General features: G+C 45.6%; 2 protein-coding genes across 7 annotated transcripts in view; one reads left to right on the forward strand and one right to left on the reverse strand.

The window, feature by feature from the left end:
* Nucleotides 1-12,130, reverse strand: part of WDR91 (WD repeat domain 91) — a 30,610-nt gene extending 18,480 nt beyond the window's left edge. The window contains exons 1-7 of the mRNA XM_084810119.1: nucleotides 11,994-12,130; nucleotides 7,701-7,880; nucleotides 7,246-7,453; nucleotides 6,146-6,228; nucleotides 5,044-5,180; nucleotides 2,362-2,539; nucleotides 1,617-1,775 (exon numbers count right to left, since the gene is read on the reverse strand). Of these exons, the coding sequence (XP_084666245.1) occupies nucleotides 1,617-1,775; nucleotides 2,362-2,539; nucleotides 5,044-5,180; nucleotides 6,146-6,228; nucleotides 7,246-7,453; nucleotides 7,701-7,880; nucleotides 11,994-12,116 (1,068 nt within the window). The 5' untranslated portion in view covers nucleotides 12,117-12,130. The remainder of the gene's footprint in view (nucleotides 1-1,616; nucleotides 1,776-2,361; nucleotides 2,540-5,043; nucleotides 5,181-6,145; nucleotides 6,229-7,245; nucleotides 7,454-7,700; nucleotides 7,881-11,993) is intronic.
* Nucleotides 12,131-15,109: 2,979 nt separating this feature from the next.
* The window catches only part of STRA8 (stimulated by retinoic acid 8), a 39,315-nt gene continuing 26,888 nt past the window's right edge, over nucleotides 15,110-27,536 (forward strand). For 3 of the 6 annotated variants that reach the window (XM_084810123.1, XM_084810124.1, XM_084810121.1), the window contains exons 1-5: nucleotides 15,110-15,435; nucleotides 19,651-19,848; nucleotides 21,184-21,259; nucleotides 22,825-22,909; nucleotides 23,487-23,639. In XM_084810123.1, coding sequence (XP_084666249.1) covers nucleotides 19,657-19,848; nucleotides 21,184-21,259; nucleotides 22,825-22,909; nucleotides 23,487-23,639 — 506 coding nt within the window. In that variant the 5' untranslated portion in view covers nucleotides 15,110-15,435; nucleotides 19,651-19,656. The remainder of the gene's footprint in view (nucleotides 15,436-19,650; nucleotides 19,849-21,183; nucleotides 21,260-22,824; nucleotides 22,910-23,486; nucleotides 23,640-27,536) is intronic. The other 3 variants (XM_084810122.1, XM_084810125.1, XM_084810126.1) reach the window with 3 other exon arrangements.

A 27,536-nucleotide genomic window follows, 5' to 3' on the forward strand; every position in this document is an offset into this window, starting at 1 on the left:
TACTCAAATAATTCAGAGCACGGATCAATAGTGAGGTAGCCAAACTTGTTCGTGAAACCACAGTATTCAGGATTGTAAGGGCAGACTGAAGAGGGCCAAAAGGGTCTCTCCAAACTTGGTGTCTTTGTAACAAAATGGCTGATGAGATTCAGTTATTCATGTCCACTGGCATACACACACAAATTACCTGTGATCATATTTACAGAGAATGAGGTCTGAATTGGCTCTTAGCCTTCGAAGAAAGAGAATTTGTGGTCCCAGTGGAAAGCTCACCAAAAGTGTCAGCTCAGTGTGGAGTACAGCAGTGAAAAGGGGCAAATTCAATGTTAGGAATGACTAGGAAAGGAACTGAGTATAAGAACAGCAGGTATCATCATACTGTTATGTAATTTATGATGCACCCAGTGGAGGCTGGTGGCTCAGATGTCAATGGGATGATGAATCCACACCAGGTTTCAATCAGAACTCTAAAGGAGCTATCCAAGGTGCACCTTGGATAGCTCCTTTAGAGTTCTGACTGGTTCTGATTGCAACCCGGAGCGGATTCACGGCCCCACTGACACCAGAGCCACCAGCCTCCACTGGATGCATCTCCATTTAGGGTACTGTGAGCAGTTATGGTTCCCCAACCTTAAAAATATTGAAGACCCAGAGAAAAGGAAAAAGCAATTAAGTAATTCTCCAGGCTCTAAGGTTTCATAAAGATAGTCAGTTTGAAGAAGTTTTGTTTCTAGAGGTTGTACTGCTTCAGCAGAGGTTGTGCTGCTTTCTAGAGCTTATGCTGCTTAAGGTATTTACACGGAGCAAGATCAGTTTGTCACCTGCTTATGCACAGCCAATGCCATTAGCGGAACAGCTGTAAGTGGAGGTAACTTAGAATAGTGGCCCATCCCATTCAAAGAGGAAAGAGGTTTACAGACAGATGCAGCAATTAACAACATCTCTTCCAGTGGAGGATGGTGCCTTCAATGTCAGTGGGGTGGTGGACTCGCTCCGGGTTTCAGTCAGAACCAGTCAGAACTCTAAAGGAGCTATCCAAGGTGCAGAAGCTCACTGTTCACCCCTTGCTCAATTCAAAGGTGGGACTCATTAAAAATCAACAGAGCAAACAACAGACTGCTCAGACATACATGAGTCAGCAGAACAAGGGTGCAGAACCTCTTTCAGCCCAAGGGCCGAATTCCACTTTGGAGAAACTCTTGGGGGCCGCATTCCAGTGGTGGGCGGGGCCGGAGGCAAAAGTGGTGGAGCCGAAATACAAAAACATTACAAAACATACCAGCACATTTTAGCTTAAAGCTTTCACTGCCAGCAACTAAGCCTTAGGAGAGGCATTGCAACCTTTTCGAATGGGGAAAAAAACTGCGCAAAAGCGGGAAACCACCAACCAATCGGTGGTTGGGGGAAAGGAGGTTGGGCCAGGGGAGGGGACGTGGCCATCTGGGGAACCACAGAGGGCTAGATTTGGCCCCTGAGTCTGAGGTTCTGCACACCTGCCTTAGAACAATCTGCCTGGGTACTACTAGAAAGTCAGCATATGTTTGACTTTCCCCATATATGCACAGAAATATGGGGAAAAAACATAGTCTAATCTATCCAAGTCTCCAGATACATACTTGGGAAACTGTTTTAGATAAAAGTTCCTTCCTTTCCTTCCCATGATCCTGCAGGCGCCTCTGACGCTGCTGTACCGAGTTGGGCTCTGTTGCCACCAAGCCACTGAAATAACATTTTGATTCCTTGCAGCCAGTCACCACCTCCTTCACTTTGGTACTCTAGAAGACAAGGGGAAGATTTGTCAAGTTTGGGCTCTCCAAGGCCCCATACCTAAATTAGTACTTCTGGTCCATAGCAGATCTAGGAGCACCATTTGGAGGTGGGGAAAGACTTGCACATTACTGTGTCTCTCTTCCATATACCCTCAACGCGCCTCTACCATTACCATCTTGGAAACAGCACAAAATCCAGGGAAAGGAACCCTATATACATACGCTGCCATTTGTATGAATTGATCTAAGGGCCTGTGAACCTCATAGGTGTTTCCCTGGGCTGCTGTACCAAAATGCTATCAATAACTGGATGTTATGCCTAAGTTATCATTCTACTACGTAGCAGCCGAGGTGGTGGTGTGCAAGAAACTACCAGGAGTTAATTGCAACCTGTCTGTGGCTCAAAAGGAGGACAGATGGCAAATATACCAGATAATAAAATTACTCCACAGGCAGCCTGTACATTAGGCCTCAGGACAATACAGCAGATATTCATCCTAGTTCTAAATACTAAAGTTGAAAGATCGCAGAGGAACAGAAGTGTTTCCCTATCATTAGAACAACTGTGACATACATGCACTCTTCTTCTCACCTGGTGATTTGACTGCTCTTTCTTGCCCAGCAGTGCCACGCCAGTCTGCACAGAGGTGGTTCCTGGTGCCTGTGTCCCTCGAGAGGGGACCTTTTTACCCTGAGACAGCAAGGAAGACAGGAATCCCCCTCGGGTCTGGAGAGAGTGAGTGGTGTTTCTTTGGCTGCATGTCATGTCACTGAGGGCGAGAGAGGGGCGAAAAATTAAGGGCAGTCAACCCAAAAGCTCTACGCCAGACATGGACCCCAAACTAGAAGAGTCAATTTCTAAGAGATTACCACAGTGATTGGTTAACAAGTTTCTCAAAAGCTGTTTTTTTTTTACTTGTGCTAGATTGCCATTAGTCTGTGTCCCACATAAGGCTTGTCTTTTCTTTTCTGTTCCCCTACCCACCCCCAGGAGGACTTCCCTTTTTTCCCAACAGAAAAATTGGAAATTTTAGGGAACACCGGTTCTTTTTTCCCAGAGCAGTAGCCATGTTAGTCTGCTGCAGCAAAAACAACAATGAGTCTTGTAGCACCTTAAAGACCAGCACAATGCATAGTTAAACTATGGAACTGACTACCACAAGATGTAGTGATGGCCACCAATTTGGATGGCTTTAAAAGGGAGCTCTGTCAAATTCCTGGAGGAGAAGGCTATCCATGGCTACTAGTCCTGATGGCTATACGCTACCTCCAGTGTCAGAGGCAGTGTGCCTATGTGCACCAGTTGCTGGGTGGGAGGGTGCTGTTGCACTCATGTCCTGCTTGTGGATTTCCTGTGGGCAGCTGGTTGGCCACTGTGTGAGCAGAATGCTGGAGTAGATGGACCCCTGGTTTGATCCAGCAGGGCAATTCTTATGTTCCTTTATTATGGCATAAGCTTTTGTGGACTATAGTCTACGTCATCAGATGCATGAAGTCTTATTAAGAATTTCAGGATGGGAGTGCACATGGTTGGGAAGGGGGGAATTGTAAATACTGAGGTCAGAAGCAAATTAAATGCAGAAAGTACCGACAGTGACAATCACATTATTAACAGTGGCCATTCATAAAACACTTGTTGCTGATAACACAAACATCTTGCCACTAGGTAAGCCAATTAATGCATGTAGCATGATGGGAAAAAAACCCTTTGTCCTGATGCAACCCTCTGGAGATTGAACCTCTTGATGAATTGTAGCTCAGCAGTCTGAGACTGCTCATATTGAGACTATAAGATGCTACAAGACGGGGGTGGGGGGTAGGGAAACACCTCCTATGAAATATTATCTCTTTTGGAGTGAGCAAAATCCTTTTTAGGACAAGATTTAACTCATCCAAAATGTGTAGTATGAAGATTTGTATGTAAGACAATCTACAGCATTAGGGAATGACAATTCCTGTATACACTGTAGACATGCACAATACTCAAACCCAAAATGCATTTCTGCTCCTAAAGGCAGCTGCCATCTTCATGAGAGGAGCATACAGGGCCTAAGTTGCTTGTGATTTGCTGCTTGCATTTTTCTGGGGACCTCTGATCTAGTTTGGAGATGCTAGAAGCAAGTATACCACATCTGCCATCCTTTTGACCTGGCCTCTCCCTTGTGTTCGACCTTTTCACCTTTCCCCTCAAAGGACTGTTTATACACTATTTAAGAGTTCAGTGATTTCATTGTTATAAAAATTAACTCAATATCCAAATATGCTGCTAGTCCTTAATACTGTGATTACATAAGGCTATTTCTGTCCAAATAATCCACTTACTTTTGTTTACTGCAAAATGTGGGGGGGTTATTTTCAACTTTATTTTTTCAAATTGTTCATGTGGCAAGTGTATATGTATATGCATGTGCGCTTAGGTAGCATAGAGTGCAGCACTTGGCAGTTCCCCCTCTCTAACATTGGGTATATTTTCAATTTTGTACAAAACTAAGGCATTTGTACCTTTGAGGATGCTATCCTGTCCTCCAAGACCCAGTATGACAACAAGCATAACCTTCCCCTAACAACAACACCAGCAGCAGACACACAAGAAGCTATGGCCCAGAAAGCCCCGCTGTCATTATCATGCCCTGCAGAACTGTGGTAATAGTCAGGATATTTGGGCTCCTTCTTACCCAGTTCAAGACCAGAGCACCTGACGATAACTGGGCCATAACAAAATGGACTTCCATGTATGTAGAATTTGCTAGTAGTAAGCAAGAAGCTGCGACATGGTAACTGCTGCCCTGGCATGAACAGCCATATCAAGATAGTCACAAGGGGACAGAGCCTATACCAAATCTCAGTGTACAGCCACAAATCCAGGTGGCGGGTCCTACCAGGTCAAAAAAGTCACTATCAAAGCTCCGTGATTTCAATGAGTTGCCTGATCCTCACCAGCAGTAAAATTGGCATGGATGAGATTTCCCACTTTTAATCAAAGGGCCCTTAAACCCAATCAGCATTTATTTACAAGCCATGAAGCACAGAGAGAAAGTTTCTATACAGAGGCTGTTCCATAAGTGAATTTTTAAAAGAGACCAATCAATTCTGCAAGAACCTGGAAGGGTGGGGGGAAGGAAGACAAAGACACCCAGTAGTTCTCACATTTTTGTTGATCTTTCTGAATATACACTTCTCCAAAGTTGCCTCTCCAAGTTTAGCAGCAAACAACTGCAAAAGGGCCAAGATCCTCATGCAGCCGCTTGACCCGCCCTCTCACATACAGACTCACAGCTCTGAGTCCCCGAGATGGTCCATGTTAGCCACATAGGAAGGAAGCTTGTGATGAAGTATCAGCTGTTCCTCCTCCTCCTGTTCCTGCTGCTCCTCTTTCTTCATTCGGAAGTGCTCCGCCTGCAAGGCAAAGAGCTAAAAGAAAGAAAGCAGGGGAGAGGAGAACGGAAAGGGATGAATTGCAGCTTCCCTCCATGTATCCCTGTGCCAGCCATATTTATACCATGTAGTATTTATTAACCCCAAGTTGGTGTCTGTGTTCACATGTCCCTTTAAGACAGGAATTCTGGCTTAATAAACCATGATGTGAACAAACAGCATGCTGAGGCACACAGGTCATTTGCAGCCGCTTTGCACAAGAGAATAAAAAGGCTATGAAGGGATAGCTTTGTGCAATGTATGAACCCAGGATTATGATTAAGTGCACCTATACAAGTCAGGATTTGTAAACCAACAACAAACCCTGATTTAAAGCTGGTTTATAATCCTGTTTAGACACACTTCATGATAATCCTGACTTTGGATATCACGTGAAGTTATGGCTGGCATGTTTACTTTGTTTACTTGCTCGCACAAAGGGAGAAGTGAACATCCTGCATGCACCAGCACACTGCTCATTCACACTGATCTGGTTCGCATGTCATGGCAGCAATTCCTGGGTGGTTTAATCAGGAGTTGTGGGGACAAATGGAGCTCACGAGACTCACACTCATCATTTCTGCTTTCAATCAACAATCCAGGAATGCTCCATTACTGACTGGTTTCATGAAATGCAAACCCAGAAACTACTGGTTAAACAACCCCAAATTAACCCAACAATTACCCATGGGTTGTTTAACCTATAAACAACCCAGAGTTGTGTTTCACAAAACAATCCAGGACAAGGGTGTTAATTAAAAACAGAAACAATGAGCATGCAGCTCATGCACTCCACTGATCCCCACAATTCCTGCCGTGACATATGAACTGGGTCATTGTGGTGTATTAAGCCAGGATTCCCAAGTGATAGTGATATGTGAACATGCTAATAGCTCAGGTTATGTACTGAAACTGAAAAAATAATATTTTTACATGGAGACTCCAGAAACTGCCACACTCACTTTTTGACGCAGAATTTCATTTTCTTCTTGTAGGAAACTACTTCTCTGACATTCTGCCTCAAAGTTCAAGATTACCGGTACAGGTAAGAAAGGTTAAGGATGAAAAACCTAAGACACCTATAGAACTCCTTCCTCTGGTTCACCAAAGCCTAAGCATTTTCCTGAGGCACCCTAAGACCTATGTGGATTGAAACTTGGTGGTTGAGAGTTAATAAGTATTTTAAATTGCCTGTTCTATTCCCAAAATTAAAACAGCCCCCACCCCCCCGAGAGTCAGAGAGTTACATGACCCTATTCCATCTATGGTATCTCAAATACTCTGTTTTATTTATAAAACCATTTCTGTGTTTCTGTTCCATACAGTACCCTCACTGCTCAAGTTTTTCTTTGGGGGAGGGAGGAAAGCAGAAGGGGGTTATATACTATATAAGACTAAAAACTGGGTGTCACCTATCTGCCTGTTGCTTCCAAGGCTATCCAGTGGTTGGCTGAGCAGCTGTGAAGTCATGGAATGTTATAACGATCATGGAGTAATGAAATACAGCGCAGTTTGTGTGAGAAAAGTGAAAGATATGGCGACTGGCAGGGAAAAAATCACACAGGGCCAAGTGACTAGAATAACTGTGTGCTGGTGGGAGGAAGCAAACAGACAAAAAAAGGAAACTCTGGAGGCAGGGAAACTGTGAGCCCTGAAGACAAAGGGCCTGAGGTGAAGATTGGGCTGAATGTCACATGTCAATTTATATTAACATCAGCCAAGCTTTTGGCTACAAGTGTCTCACCCGGCTGATTTGGTTACGGTACATCTGTTTCTGAGAGCTATATTCTAGAGAAGTACAAATAGACCAGGTCACGGGCTCCTTAACATATAGTTCTAGCAAGGTGGAGTGGAGGATCATCAGCTGCTGAAAGACCAGAAGACATGAATCTGTAACTTGCAGAAAGCATAGCTAAACCAGAAGAGCAAGCTACACAATTACTCCCTACCGAACTATCTAGCAAAAAGCCAATTATGGCTCTCTAGCAAGAAAGAGAGAGCACGCACATAGGATACAGCTGCTACAGTCTTGGCATAATTCTTCTGCACCTACAAAGGATATGCATGCACTGAAATAAGACGCTGAGGAAGTTGTGCAGAGAAACGATGAACGTGTCTGCCCACTGGCGGGAAAAATACGTGGCAAAGGCTGGGTTTGCATCTGGGTTTGGGATGAAAGGCAGAACAAACCAGTCCTTCCACTCAGCCTGGTTCTGAAGTTCGGAGGCTTGCTTGAGAAAGAATTCCTGTGTCTTATCATTCCGGCTTGTCTAAAATATAGAAAACAGAAAGAGGCTCAGATTTCCGTTCTTTCTCCTGCAGAAGCAGCTCCAAATATAGACAGATTTTCCTTGCTCAGTGTGTTCTGAGCCCAGTCGTGTCATAGGGGTCCCTTCACCAACAAACAGCACGACTGCCGGAAAAGAAAGATGCGAACAGCATTTTAGTAGGCAAGATATTTGTTCTTTTTAACAAAGCCACAGTGTTTTTAAGCAAGGCTACCAGCTTGACACAGACCTGCACACTGTGAACGAGGTAGTAGCGGTATAAACTGATTTTCAGCTTGTTCACCGTAGGCCGGTACACATCCTCCAATCGACTGAAAAGGCGCCTGTCAAGGTAATTCCAGTAATCCCGAAGGGCTGCCAGATCATAGCTCTGAATAAACTGCAGAAGTTGGTCCACTATCTTATCCACCTGAAGATAGAGAAAGAAACCCAAAAGAAGCAGTGAGTTAAGTCTTGCACACTAGACCAAGATTTTCCAGGCAGTCAATCATTTCTGTTACAGAAGTAAGGCTTGGAAAAGGTGCTATAAATGTAGATTTGACTGATACTTCCCATTTGTCACACCCAGACCCATTTTTTTTAATCACCGACTGTTTGGGGGACTCGCTGAAAACAAGAAGACTGGTTTCAACAGAGTATTTCTATCCTCGTTCAAAACAAGGCTAAAGCCATCCTTGACAATCTAATTTCTCTGAAGGCACTGCAAGAATTGTTGTGCTGGCTCAGATTTCCACAGTCCATCCAGCTCAGCAGTGTTGAGCCTCTTTCAACCCATGGGCCAAATTCAGTTTTGTAGAAGCTCTTGAGGGCCACAATCCAATGATGGGCAGGGCCAAAGGGGTGGAGACAAAAATATAAGCATGTTTCAGTTTAAAACTCTCACTGCCAGTAACTAAGACTTAGGAGAGGCATTTCAACCTTTTAGAATGGGGAAAAAACTCTGCAAAAGTCAGGGAACATCAAACAATTGGTGGTTGGAAGAAAGGAGGTAGAAAAAGGGAAAGGGGGTCATTTGTGGAACCCTGGGAGGGGGAACCAGGCCCCTAGGATAGCTGGATTTGACCTGCAGACCTGACGTTCCCCACTCCTGACCTAGCTCAGCACTCTGTCTTTCCAGTTCCCAATTTATTGCCTCTACAATTCAAAGCTCTTAATCCTGAAATATGAGCTTGACTTTCTACACTGGGTTGCTTCAATCAGGGGAGAATGGAGGGAAGAAGAAGAAGAAGAGAAGCACGGTGAAGAAAACCATAAAAAACTCAATGAGCATGGACTTGGGATGACACCATACCACCAAGCTAACTGGAAGTATATTTGTGTGGTAGTCAATTTTAGTAATAGAATGAAAGCAAAGGACTTGGATATATGGACCAGTGGGATGATGGGATTTCATGTCCTGGAGAAACTGAAAAAATGGAGGAAGAGGGCATCCACAAATGAGGTGGGACATGGCAATAAAATTTGGCCACTCCTTCTACAGCCCTGCAGACGGGTCATGATCTAGTAATAAAAGCAAATATATTAATGTAAAGTTTTAGTCACACATGAAATCGTGATTTCATGGACAGTATAGGAACGGAAAATTAAAGCATTTAAACATAGCATTCAGATCCAGTCCTTTGTATTATTTAGGGAACAATCTTATGCATGTTTAGACAGAAAGAAAGTCCTACAATTCCCAGCATGCCCCAGCAACCAAATCTGGTGTCCTCGAGACATATTTGCCATGCTGGCTAGGGATAATGGGAGCTGTAGTTCAACACATCTGGAGGGCACTGTGTTGGGACAAGCTGCTTTAGAAGATGTTGGAATGGAGAAGGGCAATTATTCACCCACTAGGATTTGGTCATGAAATATGTTTAACAGGGAGGAAGATTTAGATTAGGCATTTACCAAGAGAAATGTTAAGTATTTAAACCACAGACAGGGAACCCATGGCCTTCCAGATGGTGTTGGGCCCCAACTCCTATCTGCCCCAGCCAGCATGGCTAATGGTCAGAGACTAATTTACAAGTTGTAGGGATGGTCGCCAACCGGGATGGGCTTAAAAGATTAGACAGATTTATGGAGGATAAGGCTAACTATACCTACTAGTATGCCTCTCAATACCAGTTGCTGGGGAACATGAGCGAGAAGATGCTATTGCACTGATGTTCTCCTTGTGGGCTTCCCATAAGCATCTACTTGGCCACTGTGGGAACAGAATGCTAGACTAGATGGGCCTTTGGCCAGATCCAGCATGGCTCTTATGTTCTTATGATATAGGGAGCTATAATTCAACAACATCTAGAAGGCCATAGGTACCTCACCCCTGATTTCAGCAATACATTAAGGGAGTAATCGTATGCCTGTTTGGCTGGGGAATGCTAGAAGTTGTAGGACTTTTGTCTGTCTAAACATGCATAGGATTGCACCCTAAGGCAGGCAGTAGAAGAATCAAGATAAGGAGATATTAAAGAAAGTTTGGACAATTATCTGTCCAGGAAGCTTTAGGAACAGGACATCCCGCTGTATAGCTAATGGTTGGAGTGGACTATATTATTCATTCCATTCTTCCCATGACTTTTATGGTAACCAATGTGTTGTACAACGTGATTCATTTTTGTTGATCAGATCTACATAGACAGACAGACTGATATGAAGTAAGTATGCCAAAGCAGTACTTTTGTACAACCAGAGAGTAAACACAATGAAATCAGACCCAAGGTGGGAGTATAAAATATCCAGCTGAGGAAGGGCCATGGTTCAACTCTTCTGTCAAACTATAATTAATAAGTCCATGATACAAGAAATGACACACCACATATTTTCAACAGGCTTGTTATTATCCATCTAATCCACTATGTACCTCCTGAATATTCAAAGCCCAGCATGTGGATAACACCAGAAGAATAATCCAAATTCCCCCAATTGTTGTCCACCGCTGATGAGCAGCACCACAATTCCACCTAAAAAAAATGCCCTACTTTTCAAAAATTTTATCAGCCTCAGATATTTTCCTGAACTTGCTACCTAAAGTACATCCTAGACATATTTACTCAGTAGTAAGTCCCACTCTATTCAGTGGAGCCTACTCTCGGTTAGGTGTGCATAGGATTTATTTATTTGGATTGCAACTTAATTTATGGAGATGGCCACAGCTTCCTTAGATGGCTCTGAAAGGGGATTAGATAAACTCCTGAAGAAGGCTATCAATGGTGACTGGTCATGATAGCTATATATTACCTCCAGGATCAGAGGTAGCAAGAACAGCAGTTGCTAGGGAATAACAGCTGTTGCCCCCATGTCCTGCTTGCAGGCTTCCCAGAGGCATCTGGATGACCACAGTGGGAAACAGGATGCTGCAGTAGATAAGCCTTTGGTCTGATCCAGCCAGGTTCTTATGTTATTTTCCCACCAAACATACCGTATTATCGAGGACCGTTATTGCACAGCATCAATGGTTTCAGATTATTACGCTGAGCAGACACCTCAGTGCAAGAGATATTTGTGTTTCTGAAAGATGCATCTGCTAGTGGAAACTTAGCATAAACCAAGAACCTAATGCTGGTCCACTCAGAAATTGTTAAGTCTCCACCAGTGCAGCTTTGGGCAATTTCAATCAAACTGGAAAGGCATCTCATAAAGGTAATCTTAAGAAAAGATTTAGGGTGCAATCCTATGCATGTTTAGACAAGGAGTTTTTTCAGTCTGAACTTGTATAGGATTGCACCCTTAGATTATCATAGAATCATAGAATAGTAGGGTTGGAAGGGGTCTACAAGGCCATCGAGTCCAACCCCCTGCTCAATGCAGGAATCCAGGTCAGAGCATCACATGCAAAGAAAATCAGGAGTACCTATAATTGCTGGAAAATGGCTTAAATTAGTAGTTTAACTGGATTAGTTGTCTGAGCTGATATTTCAGATTGTTTTATTTGGATTTTATTGTTAATAGCTCCAGTTTTTTAAGGCTCCTTGAAAGCATATTACACATAAACAGAGACAGTGCCACGATTCAAACCTAACTGGTCACCCTATCAGGAGCCCCAGATGCATCAGGACTAGTGCAATTATTCAGCTGGGGAAAGGGAAAAAATCGGTCCAGGCTCACACGCTCTCCTCGTCATTCCTCGTCCAATTGCTCCGGAGCTATTGAGCCCCGGCACTGCGGGGCGAGGTCTGGCTCCAAAGAAGGGCCCTGCTTAAATCGAGGTACTCGTGCGCCTGCAAGGGGCTCCGTGAGATCAGTTGCTTTTGGACTAGCTGGAATTGAGTCCAAAAGGCATCGCAACCAAAAGGCAGGCCTATCTAGCCAGCAGCCCTTGTCCTGTCAACGCAGCACTGGCCTGCGCACTCGGAATCCCAGGCGCAACCCCCCTTTGCACAAGCCGCACTGTTTGTTACAGGTGCGTGCAGGGCTGGGCTGAGAGTGCAAAAGAAAGGCGGGCCGCGGGAGCTGCTAATCTCGATTCCGCATTCCGAGCATCTCTGCCTCCGCCCGCCACCCCGCTCCTGCTGGCAGGGCTCCCCGCAACCCTCACCCGGAAGCCCTTCTCCTTGTCCGCCTTGATCTCCGCATCCAGCTGCTTCAAGGTGCCGGTGAAGCCGCGGAAGAGCAGATACTCCCGCACCAGCTCATCCGTGCGCTCCGCCGCAGCCGCCATCGCGCCGCCGGGTCACGGGGAATTGGGAGGAGGGGCGCTCCCAGCTCCGTGCACCGCCCCACGCGCTGCCCGCCCCAATCCCTCCCTGGCTCCGCCCTTCCCTGCTTCGGCTCTTCCTCCCCTCCGCCACGCTCCGGCCTCCCCCGCTTGTTACTAGAACCGGGGTTTCGTGACAACAGTCGTCACATTTGCTTTTATTTTTTCCTTTAAAAGGGAGAGGGCTGTGGTTTCCCGTTGGTGTTTTGCACGGCTGGATATGCGCGTTAAGGCAGATCGCACGGCCCCGATGTGTGTCCACGAGCGGTGGGGGCTGGCCCCAAAATAGGTCCAGCACTTTGGATAGCTCCGTCAGAGTTCGGGCTGGTTCTGACTGAAACCCAAAATGGATTAAAAGCCCCACCGGCATCGGAGCCACCAGGTTCCACTGGCCAAGAGTGGAAGGGCGAGTGGGAAGATTCGATGTTTTAACGGGAACTCACGATCTTAGCACGCATCTCGAGATTTCAGGTTTTATGAAGCCCAGATGTCCCAATTAACTTGGTAATTTAGCCAAGTGTTTGCCATTAGCACACACTGTCCGTGTAAAATCTGAGTACGTCCAACCCTGTCGTCGATAGTGCCCTACTAAGGACTAATCCTTCTCTTTCATTAGAATGTTCTTTTTTCATCCCACTTTCCTGTCTATCACGCTACCATATTTTACTTTCCCACACTCTCCGTATGGTGTTACCCATAGCAGTACATCTTCCAACATCTAAGTCAAGTTTCCTATAGACCACGTCCTCATCCACCTCAAAGAAACGTAGGACGCATGTTTAGACTGAAAAAGTCCTACAATTCCCAACATTCCCCAGCCAGCATAGGATCACAGTTTAGGCTGCAATCCTATGCTCATTTACCTGAGAGTAGGCACCACTGAATTCAATGGGACTTGATTCTGAGTAGAAATAGGATTGTACTGCTAGGATGGTGGAAGCGGAAAATAACGCCACCAATACGATTTCCAGAATGGTAGCCGACGACTCTGTATATATGATAGCATCATCTGATGAATTGACTCTAGTCCACTAAAGCTTATGCCACAAATAATAAACGTGTTAGTATTTAAGGTGCCACGAGACTCTTCCTTGTGTTTCCACCAGTACAGGAGTTGCTGAGGTCAGCCTCGATGTGTTTCTAGAAACGAAGTGTACCCCAGAATTTGACGCTGAAATGACAGCAAAGCTAAGGGCTCCATGAAATAACATGACAGTGAACGTCATTGCCTTCTGTGCCAAGTTGCTACGCGTTTTTGTATTCATTCATCCTATTCAACGTAATTGGAGCAAACCTCATAAGTCACCAATAAATCATATTCATTATGTCTACATTTAAAATTCTGTTGACTTTCTAGAATAAAACAGCAATGAATAGTTAATACTTCGTCGATGTTTATCTGGTGTTAACTATTTGCTAGGCTCTGTACAGATCACAACCACTTCTTTTTGAGACAAAGCATTAGCCTACATATCTCAAAATTCTTCAAGAATTGGTCAGAACAGGTTGCCCCACTGCATGCTGGTATTTGTAGTCTCCATGGATTGCATCTTTATTATCCAAAGGCAAAACTGAAGTATTTTGGCCACATAATGAGAAGATGCTGATGCTAGGGAAAGTCGAAGGCAAAAGGAAGATGGGCCGACCAAGGGCAAGATGGATGGATGATATTCTGTAGGTGACTGACTCAACCTTGGGGGAGCTGGGGATGGCGATGGCCGACAGGAAGCTCTGGCGTGGGCTGGTCCATGAAGTCACAAAGAGTCGGAAGCAACTGAATGAATAAACAACAAAACTGTAGTTATTCGAGTTACTTCATTGAGTGTAAGCTTGGGTACTAGTCTTCTAGTATTTCCCTGACAAATGGGCTATCATCACTTGGTGGGGGTAATTTTTGTTTAAACTGCGTCCTGCTAAATTGCCTATATGTGGACAAGGAAAGGTTCCTCCTGTGCAAGCACCAAGTCATTACTGACCCCTAGAGGGACGCCGCTTCCGCTGGCGTTTTCATGGCAGACTATAGCGGGGTGGTTTGCCATTGCCTTCCCCAGTCGTGACTACCTTTCCCCCCAGCAAGCTGGGTACTCATTTTACCGACCTCGGAAGGATGGAAGGCTGAGTCGACCTGAGCCGGCTACCCGGGACCCAGCTTCCGCTGGGATCGAACTCAGGTCGTGGGGAGAGTTTCGGTTGCAATACTGCCGCCTACCACTCTGCACCACACGAGGCTCTTTATATGTGGACAAACGTTCGTCTTTTTATTCCTTCCAGTCCAACTGAAACATGCCCCTTGGCGACCAAGAAGTGGGCGAGTTTACATATGCCCGATGTCTAACTCGGACTGGACCCTCAGCCGCTATACACATGCAGGTGAAGTGATTAATAAACAAGCCACCAAGTGCGTGCGTGCAACACTGTGCATGTAGGTTCTGATTGCTCACTCAACACATTTATATCGGGTCCCAATTTCAGGTCAATAACCAAGGCACAGCCATCAGCCTCATGTCCGTGTGAACACAATTCTCCTTGCGCCCAGTTGCTCCAACCTGTTGCCTTCCAGGGGATGCTGGGAGTTGTAGGCCAACCCACCAGGAAGGCTGGCTTACTACAATAACAATCCCATGTATTAATATTTGCCTGTGCTAAGTGGCATGCAAGTAAACGCTGGTTCCTCCCCAGAACTTTAAAAACTCCTCGCGCAGCCTGCTCCTCCGTGCCGTCCCCCTCTTCATCGCTGCCCGCACTCCCCACCCTTTGCCTTCCTACTTTCCTGCCGCCCTCCGCTTCTGCTTTTTCTTTCCCGCGTTTTTGTTGCCATTTCCGGCAGCCGCTCCTTCAGAATCTTGCTTAACGCCAGAGCTTTCCTATTGGCTGCTGGCGACGCCTCCTGCCTTCCGATTGGTGCTCTCTGCCCTGCGCCGCTAGGGTAGTGCTGTGGCGAGAGCGCGTGGAGAGGTAGACGCGGGTGGGTGGGAGTTGCGTGGCTGGCTGTTTTGTGCAAGGTGAGACGGAGGAATAGGCGGGAGTGCTGGGAAGCACCGTCTGTATGAGGCGTACTCCGCAGAGAAGCGTGCAGCCTCTTGCTCTTGTGTCCTAGGGACGAGCCTGTAAAGGGGGAGAAGAGCTGGGAGCAAGAACTGGGGGCATAAAGTGGGGAAGGTGTTGGCGCCCCTAAGGAAGCTCGGGCAGGCAGACTGAAGCCTAGAAAAAGGCGGTGAAATTCAGCTAAAGGGGGGAAAGTCTCTGGCCGGAGACTCCGGTGAATGGCTGCGTAGATACTGTGGTAGGTATTTGCAGAACAGTGCAGTGGGTGGGTGGGTGGGAATATTGATATCTTCAGAAACAGCAGGCTTCAACTTGTTTTTATCTTGAAGTCAGGAGGGAAATAGGCTTAAAAAAATAGAGGCAAAGCAGGCTTGAGAAAATGACAAACGTTCTGTAATTTGCTTTCAGTACACCAGTGGTTCTCCTGGAGGAGAAGGCTATCAATGGCTACTAGTCCTGATGGCTATGTGCTACCTCCAGTACTGGAGGCAGTGAGCCCATGTACACCAGTTGCTGGGGAACGTGGGCGGGAGGGTGCTGTTGTGCCTCTGTCCTGCTTGTGGGTTCCTGGTCGACAGCTGATTGCCCACTGTGTGAACAGATTGCTGGACTAGATAGACCCTTGGTTTGATCTTGTATGGCTCTTATGAAGCACCATATCAGACCATTGGTCCATCTAGCTCACTACTGTATGCACCAGCCTTCCCCAATCTGGTGCTCTCCAGGACTACAATTCCCAGCATCACCCAGGTTGGCTGAGGAATTGTGGGAGTTGAAGTCCAACACATCTGGAAGTTCAAGGTTTGTGTACTGCAGCTGGCAGTGGCTCTAGCATTTTGGACAGGCATTTCCACCCCAACCCTACCTGGAAATAGCAAGGAATGAACCTTGGACCTTTTGCATGCAAAGCATGTGCTCCACCACTGAGCTATGGTCCTCCCCCAAACTTTAAAAAAATCCCCATTCTTATGCACCTGCTTACTCAGAAGTAAGTCCTATTGATATCAATTTCAGTAGGACCGTCTCCATTTGAAGAAATGTTATGTTCAACTATATACATGGAGGGGCTGAGCCTCATAGCCTTCCCCATCAATAAGTTGTCAATGATATGTCACTGAGAAGGGGAATAAGAAGCCAGAGGGCTATACAGGGAAGCTTTAAGTTATAAAGGGGCACTTGTATTCTTTTCCTGACATGCCACCTTGGCACTTGAGACCCATACCTCTCTTTTCACAAATTAATAAGTCTATTGCATTAATTTCAGCAGGCTTTACACACAGATTTGCAGAACTGGGAGGAGTCTGTGGTCTTTCCCACACAGTTGAATTAAAACTCATAATCATTTGCACTTTTTGCATATAATAGGCCACCTCGATTTCCAAGTGTTTCATCAGGACATCCCTATTCACAGTAGTTGGGCAACTGTGGGAAAAATATGGGGTGGGGTGGGGCCTTTAAACAGTTTGCCCTGAAAGAGGAATAATTCTGAGCCTGTGAATAGCTTCCAAGGTCAGCCAGTCACTCACATATAAACAAATTTCAAGATTTAAGTGTTATGACAGTGAAAGAAGGTAAGGAGGAGAAGTAAGTAATGAACCAGGCCTAAGTTCTGGGTAGTTTTGTCCTAGGATGGGAGGAACTTACTATAGCTCTGTATTGCAATGAGGCATGAACTCCCTCCACCCAAGCTCCTTGTACTGTTCTTAGGATACGAAATAGATTCATGCTCCTGTCCTAAGCATGTGTACTTGGAACTAATTCAAGCCAAGCCAAAATGACATCCTGTATTTGCGCAGTCAACAGAATGGGAGTCCCAGTTTATTTCCCAGCTTACCTTGACCCTGCTCTGTTCTTCAGACTGTTGTCTCTGGTATCTCCCATTGGGTTGCCAACTTTTTAAACAGCTGTTATAGCTTTGCCTTTAACAGCAGCTTAATATGCAGACTTTGGATTAGATCCAGGCTATGTTAGTTGCACACACGTCCCACTGAAACAAATGTGGAAAGTTAGTTATTACTTAAATCATTAAGTAATGATTTAATCATTAATTTAGTTTCAGTGGGTGCTATGTGCAACCAACTTAGCCTGGATCCACCCCATTATAGGGATGTTGGATAATTCCGCCACGGACTCCAGTAAGGCCGGATTCTTTAGAATCCGCCCCCCCCCCCGGAGTCCGTGGTGGAATGGGGCAATCCCCCCCGCCACCCCATGGAATTCCCCCGGGACGGAGCCTATCTGGCAACAGCAGCTCCAGGTGGTCTTCCAGCCGCTGCTGGGCTGCGGCTGCAAATCGCAGCCGCTACACCAGCCGCCATTTGCATCCCTGCCAAGCCATGATAGGCTACGTAAGTATCTACGTAGCCTATCATAGCTAACGCAGGGGCACCACTTATGTCCCTGTCTTTTGCCATGATAGGCTATGTATATATTTATGTAGCCTATCACGGCTAACACAGTGACGCAAATGGCGTAGTGGGCGCCATTTGCATCCCTGAAGTAGCCATGATAGGCTATGTATATATTTATGTAGCCTATCACGGCAAAAGGCAGGGACGCAAATGGTGTAGCGGCCGCCATTTACGTTCCTGCCTTTTTCCGTGATAGGCTACATAAATATATACGTAGCCTATCACGGCTATGGCAGCGATGCAAATGGCGGCCGCAGCCCAGCAGCGGATGAAGGTCCAGTTGCGGCTGGCCGCAGCCAGCGGCTCTGCAGAGTCACCATGGAGCAGAACCAGCCAGGGAGGATTCCGGGGGGGGGGGGATGGAGTGCCTCCCCGCCACCGCGGATGGCCCCGGCGGAACCAGTTAAGTGTTTCGTACACCCCTACCCCATTATGATTTGCTCACCTCCAAGTTGGTTTGTGCACATCAGGAGGCTGTTAATGCTTAAGAGTAGGCTGGCCATGTTTTTTTTTTTTTCCTGGGCATTTGGTAGCCCTAGGATCCTACATGGTCCTTACCTTCCAGCAGCCCCAATTCAGTGAATGTTGCCAGGACTCTTACAAGAAGCTGACCATGGCCACAGCCTGTCTTTTGGACACCCAAATGGAGAATCACCTTTCTCATAAACAAAGCTTGCGCAGAGAGATTTATGCCAAGTAGCCCAGAACTCTAAGCTATTTGTGCCTTTAAATCTTATTATATTTTTAATAATGCGTCAAGGTTCACAAAACTAAAATGCATATATTTGCTCCTGAATGTTCCACCTAGAGTTATAATTTATTATAGTTGACTTCAAATTGTTGTTGTTACTAATGACATCTTTGGCCGTGCCATGTTGCACTGACAGATCTACCCATAGATGTGGGGAGAGGGACATCAGGGACAATCTTCTCTAAGCTTCCCATAGCAACGGTTCTTGTGTACATAACACATCTCACATGTACATGGTGAAGTTCAGTTTGGGATACAAGGTACATGCCTTGAAACATTGGTCATCCCTCAGTATAGACCAGGGATGGGGAATGTATGGCCCTCCAGATGTGTTGGACTGCAACTCTCAGCATCCCTCACCTTTGGCTATGCTGGCTAGAGCTGATGAGAGTTGAAGTCCAACATTAGTCACACGTTCCTCAGCCCTGATACAGACCATGAGTGGCAACAGACTCACTGAGCTGCTTTCTCCCCGCTATTGGCACTACACTCCTCCCTGCTGCGTCTGATGGCTTTGAGCATACGTGTGTTCATGCTATTTATTTATATTTATTTGTTACATTTATATCCCACCTTTTCATCCAAGGAGCCCAAGGCATATTACATGATCCTCCTCCGATTTATCCTCACAAACAACCCTGGGAGGTAGGTTGAGAATCAGTAACTGGTCCAGTCACCCAGTGAGCTTCACAGCTGAGTGGGGACTAGAACCCAGATCTCCTGAGTCCCAGTCCAGTACCTTAACCGTTGCACCATCCTTGCTTTCACTACATCACTATGGCTGGAACAATCTACAGGAGCAGCATATTTATAGAATGCAATTATGTTACAAGGATAACAGATCAGAAATATGCTAGTACACCATCAGTATGAGTAATTGTGCTTTAACACCGCAGTAGGCATTCCAGCACTGAGGAACAAGTAGTAGGAACAAAACAAAACATTGGACATACACAATCCAGCAGAGTTGAGTACTTTCTCTTTTATTTCAGTTGGAGAGCTGAGCTTATATCTCACCCACTGCAATGAATTAAAAGTGCTTGGATTATTTCCATTATTGTACAGCTGTATTTTCCTTGGGGGGTGGGGACAGCTCGTGTGTTTTGTATCACCTGAATACAAATAACATAAAAAGTTTCTGATTGCTTAGTGATAGTAAACATGAGTAAAGTCAGGAGTGGTGAGTTTCAAGTGTTAGGAACTATCTAATTAAAATATGTTTACTTTGTTGCACTCATCGCTGGTAATGCAGAGTTACTTTTTTAAGTAGTGGAATGGTATTGTCTTACAGCTTTTGATGGAGACATCTGGAGACTGCAGCATCCCATATGTCAGAGTGACCCCTAAGTACCAAACACACCTGCAGAATTCAGAGCCACAAGTAGGCAAAAGGCGCTTGTCTCAGGCACGCCACAGAGCTACCCTGGCAGGACTCTTCAACAACCTACAAGAAACTGTATATTCGCAGCAAGAAAATTCTGCATCAAAGGTATAGAAATAACACTGGATTTGTACATATGAACAATGAATACAAAGCGTTGTTATTATTACTATAACATTCACAAGTTCCATTTATAGTAGTTTACAGGCAATTAGTTTCACCATATGAAACTTTCCTGAGCTGTTTCTATTAGTACAAATGTTTCTTTCAGGACAAGCCAGCAGGGAACTTTGCATATCAGAGTTATGGGTATCTGGCTTATAGCTTGCACCAGTTTTGCCTGGGAGGGAGCAATCCTGTGGCCCCTAGACAGAGTTTGGGGGGGGCCACAGGAAAATTTGGATTCTTGGATCCGAGGTTGGAGACAGTGCTATGACTGTGTACCCAGGAATCTACGCTACCCGCTCCCTCCCCCTTGCAGCTGGGGTACAGCCGGGTCATCTCACTGCAGTCTCACCTGTATGTGTTAGGGCATAGTATCTACATTGCAAGCCTACAGCAGTTTTACATTCAGTTTAATTGAAATGGCTTTCCCCAACAATCTCGGGGATTATGATTTGGTGAGGATGCTGAGACTTTTTTGGTAGAGATCCCTAGCCCTTCTCACAGAACTGTGAATTTCTTCCTGTGGACAAGAAATAAATATTAGAACAGTTTCAATCTCTGTTGTAGATTTTTGCCATCTGTAGTCTCCTCCCCACACCGTTCTCACACTGCCCTCTATACAGAACAGCAGGTAAGCCCCAGCTTCTCAAGTGATGCTTTTGGATATTAGTATATACGAAGGTAAATTCGTGAAAGCACTTCATTTTATGATTACCATGCAAGAAACTAAATTTATCTCCTTCTGTATGGATGCTACTTGCATGTGATGAGAAAGCTGTGTTCATAATGGTTGTCACATGATAGGATTTGTAGGCCACTGAACTATCAGATGCTAGTTGCAAACAGCACGAATCCGTCTTTGTTGTTGTTTAAATGATCTAAGCAACACAATGAAGGGTCAAAGTAATCTGTATGAATGCATGAAAAACAATCCTTTTTCTGACTACAAAAAACTGCTTGATTTACCTTGGCTCCTTCCCTTGACTCCTTCCTTTTCTTTTTATATTCTGATACATTTAAAATCTCTAGGTCAGGGGTAGGCAACCTGGGCCCCTCCAGATATTTTGGGCTGCATCTCCCATAATCCCTGACCATTGGCCATGGTGGGGCTGATGGGAGTTGTAGTCCAAAACATCTGGAGGGGCCCAGGTTGCCTACCCTTTCTCTAAATAAATATTTAGCCAGGAACAAGAAATTGATCAGGAAACCTAAGTCTTATTAAAATGTTAGTCTGCTCAGAACATAGACTGGCTCTGTTTTGTTTTGTTTTTTGTTTAGTGTCAGGTTTTATGTAAGGCTAAGAATTATATCCAAGAACTGGAGCAAACCTTGGAAAACTTGCTGAAGATGAAAGGTACTGTATGCAAGTGCTTGCCCAAATTCTTTCCCCCAGTTCTCCCCTTGTCTCTTTGATCAAAATTAGGCAGATGGTCAAGTTATTATGGAATCAGCTGCTACCTGGTCTTTTTAACTGGAAATGCAAGGGACTGAACTCTCTGTGTGCAAATCATGTGCTCCATCACTGAGCTATCGTACCTCTCAAATTAGAGTTGGGCGATTTTTCTGTGATCCCTATGTGACAAACTAGTATGTCTGAATCTCCAACCCTGCAAGGTAGGGCAGGCTGCAAGACACCTTTTGTCTATATTTGTTACATTTATATCCTGCCTAGTCCTCCAAAGAACCCAAGGCAGTGTACATGATCCTCCTCTCCATTTTATCTTCACAACAACCCTGTGAGGTAGGTTAGGCTGAAAGTCAGTGACTACTCCAAAGTCACCCAGTGAGTTTCATGGTTGAGTGGGGACCTGAACCCAGGCCTTCCCAGCCCAACACTCTTAACCACTGCACCACACTGACTCTCCTCTATATTCTTCTGAGGTAGTCCCACCACAGCTCACGTGTATTTTTAATATCCCTTAGTCTGTCTACATGAGAAGACAGGCTCATGGCCTTTATATGTGGAGAAGGGTAGCCCCCTGTTTCAGACCCTTTTTTAAACTCCTTAACAAGCAGGTTAGTGTGTGTTCTACTAAGCAGTCCAGTGCATGGGTAAAGCCAACCCTCAGACTAGGCAAGAGAATCAAATCAACTCCAGTTTCCAGTTCAACATATTTATTTAAGAACCAAGCAGAGCAAAGTTGAGAAATACTTGCTTTTAAAATAAAATGAACCATCAAACTAACTCACCAAACCTTACTTATCAGGATCCTTGAAGTCCTCAAAGAACCTTTCAGGTGAGGGGAGGGATGAGGCCCACTTGTGCTCTGAAACTGGCTTGGTCTTGTCTTCACCCTTTGCTAGCCAGTCAAACGTAAAGGAAAATCTCAAAGACCAAATGTATTTATAGGGGATTGGCAACTTCCAGGGAGGGAAATCCAACTGACCAATCAGTATCCTGGGAGGACCTGGTCACACATCCTCCAGGTGATGTCTACAATGTCACTGTAATCTAAGTGGAGTCATGGGGGAGGGGGAGCTAAAGCAGTAGAGTCAGCCTGGAATGTGTAGAGATGCACATTTTAGTCCCTGTGCTGGCTATGTTGTTTTTTTTCCTCAAGAGGCCTTTCCAGAAAAGGGGATGGGGGCAGGTTGGTTTGTCACACATTCATAGGCCACCAGTCTCTCTGACTTGCTACCTACATAGTATTTCCTCTGGAATTTGAAGCTATATTGCCTATTCAATTTTGCTATATTTTATTTCATTGCTTTTATATTGTAATATGTATTGTGATTATTTTACTGCAAGCTGCCTTTACCATATTGTTTGGTAAAGCAGGAGGATGAGGATAAAGCAAATACCTCTTGTCTGTAACCTTTGAAACAATTTACCCACATCACTTTCTTGAGATGGGTCTGATGATGAGCAAGCCTCGCAATAAGCCAGTTTGTGATGGCTGTTCTTTCTGCTGGCAACAGAGGTTTTAAATTTGGAGGATGGCAGTCCCTCAAGCTTGGAGGAAGTGAAGGAGGAATATGTCAAGATGTACTTCAATAATCACAGGTAAGGCACTGAAAAATCTTCCCATACTGAGATCGTGCCCTTTAAGCATCTCAAACCACCTTTCAAGCTTCAATAGGATAACTTATCCTGCTCTCGGGGGTGTTAGTTTGTTTTTACATTTATATCCTGCCGTTTTTCCTCTTGCAAGGAGTTCCAGGTGGCTTACATGGCCCTCCTCCATTTTATCCCCACAACAACCCTGTGCTGAGAGTCGGTGACTGGCCCAAGATCACCAAGTGAGCTACATGGCCCAATGGGGACTAGAACCCAGATCTCCCAGGTCCCAGTCCAACACTCTGACCACTACATCACACTGGCTTTCTGTATATTCAGTCTCTACCAGGCTGTAGAACATACAGCAAGAAGGTAAATGAACGTAGAGTAGGTTATTTAATATATCCATAATATGGATCCCAATCCCAAATGCCTCCTGTGTTTGTGCCTCTCTGCCAACATTATCCTCCTCTGGTAAATTATAGGAGGATAACTGCTCGGAATAAAGTCAGTTGACTTCCCAACCCATCCATTCCTGGCAAGGAAGCTATGCACTCAGATAGTTCCTCCTTTTGCTTTCTAGTGCGGTACCCATTTCAGATGCCATGAGTCAGAGTGGCACCACAGTGTGGTATGTGATTCAAGAACAGGAGAAGAACCCAGTAGAGGACAATGTAAATTTAAGGCTTACACAGTCACCAGGAACCTCTTCTCCTGATCTCATGGAGTTTGAACGGTATGTGAAGCAGTATGTTATTGCTCCCTTATGGAATGACCCCATCGAGTAAGGCTATGTAGGATAAAATGGTTTCAGTGAGTCTGTACCTGATCAAAGAAACACTCCTATGCTGCTAATAGCTGCAGTATGGGAGAGGTTCGGTGGGTGTGACTTCTTTCTTTTTTATTTATTTATTAGCTGCCCATCTGGCCGGCTACCTGGCCACTCTAGACAGCGTACAATACAAATAATGATGCAAAATACAACAAATTTACATAATCAACTGAACAAAACAACATTACTCTGAAAAAAACCTAACCCACCCCAAATGCCCACCTGAACAGCCAGGTTTTCAAAGCCTGGCAGAAGCTCATCAAAGAGGGGGCATGGCGGAGGTCACTAGGGAGGGAATTCCACAGAGTGGGGGCCACCACAGAAAAGGCCCTCTCCCTAGTCCTTACCAGCCTAGCTGTCCTGACTGATAGGACAGTCAGAAGGCCTTCCAAGGCCGATCTTGTTGAGCGGCATCCCTGGTGTTGCTGGAGGCACTCCTAAAGATAGACTAGGCCAGAACTATATACGGTTTTAAAGGTCAATACCAGCACCTTGAATTGGGCCCAGAAAACAACTGGCACCAGTGCAGCTCCTTTCTTTCTTTACATTGCTCCAACAATGGGAGAAACAGTACCCTGTGGAAGTTCCTTGTGCCATGATGCTACTGCAAGCGCAAAATCACATCTCACGATCAAACAGTGGAACCCTACGGGTGGCTTTGGGTTCCAAAATCCCAGGCCTGAGTGTTGGGGTGGTTGGTTGCTTTCACCTGACTCCCTGACATCAGAGGGTTTTGTGTTGGCTTGTCTAATATTGAAAGGCCACAGGAAAGCACCTCTGTTCATCATAAAGCTTTGCAACTTTTAGAGAATTCCTATCCCAAAGGAATAGAAAAAAGATTTGTTCATATGTATGTCAACAGCACTCAAGTGTTCTTGTTAATAGAGCTTGTATGGCTTGAGCACAGTTGAATGTGCATATATCTTTTGAGTTAAAGCAAGCCCCATACAAGCTGGAGATGAGTGCTTGGTACAAATGATGAGCTAATACCTAGCTTGAGACATGTTTCTGAACAACCCGTCTTCCTGTGTTGCTGCTGCTGCTCGTAAATATTATGTCTGTCATATAGCATAATGTATTCTTACTCTTCTGTAGTATGCTATATGGTGGGGGTTGGGGGGGGGAGGATATTGAAAGTTACCAAGTAACAATCTAGGTTGGCCAGCAGGTGGCGCAAACCCACTTCCTTCATATAGTTTCTTGTGGCATTTCCTATTTAACATGTATGGTTTCTTAAGAGCTGGAAAAAGCTACTACTCTACACAAAACCTATATAGTTTTTTGTGGTTTCTGCTCCCTCCCTTCCTGCCTTCAATGATTTTCCTAGAACACGTCTGACAAGGCATTTTGTGGCAATGCAGATTATCTGTGGGTTTCTGCTCGGCAAGTTCATAACCTGTGCGTGCTGTTTATGTTGCTTCTTTCCTTCTGTAGTTAGTTCCATTATCAAACTTGACACATTTGTGACCAGGGCCAGCCCTATCATGAACAGTGTGAGGCACCCGCATCAGGCAGCGGAGAAGGAGGACTGGCGAATCGCACCACTCCCCGCCCTCCCTCCAGGAGGGCCTGCCACCAATGCCTCCAGCAGGTGGTCTGGAGAGCCCTGCCTGCCGCTCTCCCCCTGTGGCGTTTGCTTTTGTTTCCCTTGTCACATGCCTTCATCTTTGCTGCCACGCTGCCTCTTGGGAGAGCAGCACGGCCAGAAGAAGCAGCCACAGCATTTTCATCAGAGCTTGCCCAGGGCTTGCAAGTTCCGGCCGAGCTGTCATGAAAGTCCCATAGCCAGAAGAGCTGGCACAGTGGTGGCGGAGGGGAGGGGAGCGGGGGGAGGGGAGGGCACAAAGTGTGATGTGGCGGCAGCAGGTGTTCTCTTCCACCTCGGGCAGTGAGAGACCTTGGGCTGAGGCTGTTTGTGATATTCCTCTTCAGTACTGTTATCATGTACCACTGTGGCTCGGAGCGCCATTTACCAGCTTTGAATGGTTCGCCAGCTACAGCCTCTCCTGGACAGGGATAGCTTGGCCACAGTGGTACCAGCACTAGTAAACTCAAGACTGGATTACTGCAATGCACTCAGTGTGGGGCTGCCCTTAAGGCTGCTCCGGAAGCTGGAGCTAGTGCAGAACGCAGCAGCTCGGCTGTTGTCAGGAGCTGCCCCTTTTCAGCATGCAACTTCTTTGCTGAGGGAACTGCACTGGCTGCCTGTACACTACCGGGCCAGGTTTAAGGTATTAGTCCTAGTGTACAAAGCCCTAAACAACTTGGGACCAGGGACCTGAGAGAGCTCCTCCATCTTTACCAACCTGCCTGGTCACTAAGGTCATCGGAAGGCATGTCCTGGTGGTTCCACACAGACCTATGGCCCAGTTAGAGTCCACCAGGAAAAGAGCCTTTAGCATCGTGGCCCCCTCCCTGTGGAATTCCCTGCCTTTGGAGGTCAGGCAGATGCCAACGTTGTGGTGTTTTCAGCGCCTTCTGAAGACATTGCTATTTCGAAAGGCCTTCCTTGCATGACCGGCCGTGGTTTATTACGTTCAGAATCTGTTCTTTTAAAATGTTTTAATTATGGGGTTTTATTCTTCTATCTTGTTCACCGCTCCAAAATCGTTGGTGTGGAGTGGTATATAAATATTGTAAAAAAAAATAAATACTGTGGCTATGTGGTTGGACAACACAAGAAATCAGTTCCTTTTTATCCCCAAGTCAGGACTTAAGGCAGGGGTGCAGAACCTCTTTCAGCCCGAGGGCTGAATTCCATTTCAGAGAAGCATTTGGGGGCCACATTCCAGTGATGGGTGAGGCTGAAGGCAAAACCACTACCACCCCAAAACACCAGCATCTTTTAGCTTAAAGCTCTTATTGCCAGCAGTTAAGCATTAGGAGAGGCATTTCAGTCTTTTAAAATGGGGAAAACTGCACACAAGCTGGGAAACCAGCAAACCATCGGTGGTATGGGGAAAGGGGGTGGGACCAGGAAAAGAAGTGTGGCCGTCTGGGGAACCCTGGAGGGCAAGTTTTAGCCCCTGAGTCTGAGGTTCTGCACCCCTGATTTAAAGAAACCTGCTCCAGGCAGGTGACAGCAGGTGTAGTGGACCACAGAACAAGGTAACACTTTTACTCAGCTGAAAACTGAGCCACTGTGAACCCAAATACCGTACCATATAATGCGTTAAATAACATCATGAGAAACAGGGAAGGGTGGAGACTGAACAGTGCACATAAAAGGACTAATTCCCTAGCTTGGTTTGTTGCACCATGGATAGGGCCCATAGCTCAGTGGAGGAGCACCCGCTTTACATGTAGAAGGTCCCATGCTCGATCCCTGGCATCTCTAGTTATACATGGAGTATGTTTAGAAGGTGATGTGAAAGCTTCTGCCTGACATCCTGGAAAGCCACTACCAGTCAAAGTAGACAATACTGGGCTAGATGGACAAATAGCTGACCAGAGGTCTATTTATTCATTTATTTACCACATTTATATACTGCTCCTCATCTAAACAGATTTCGGAACTGTGATCAATAAAAGATAAAAAGAATAAAACACCATATTAAAAATTGTTTTTAAAAACAGAATACCAATTAAAAATGTGGCTGGTCAATCAAGGAAAGCTGCTTGAAATAAATATGTTTTCAGGAGGCACTGAAAACAACACAGTGTTAGTGCCTACCTGACCTCCAGATGCAGGGAGTTCCATAGAAAGGGGGCCACCACACTGAAGGCTCTTCTCCAGGTGGACTCCAATCGGGCTATAGATCCATGTGGAACCACCCAGAGCATGCCCTCTGATGACATCAG

This window comes from Heloderma suspectum, chromosome 7, assembly GCF_057233095.1.
Source record: "Heloderma suspectum isolate Gila_16-S chromosome 7, 16-S_ref, whole genome shotgun sequence".
In the NCBI taxonomy this organism is placed as follows: domain Eukaryota; kingdom Metazoa; phylum Chordata; class Lepidosauria; order Squamata; family Helodermatidae; genus Heloderma; species Heloderma suspectum.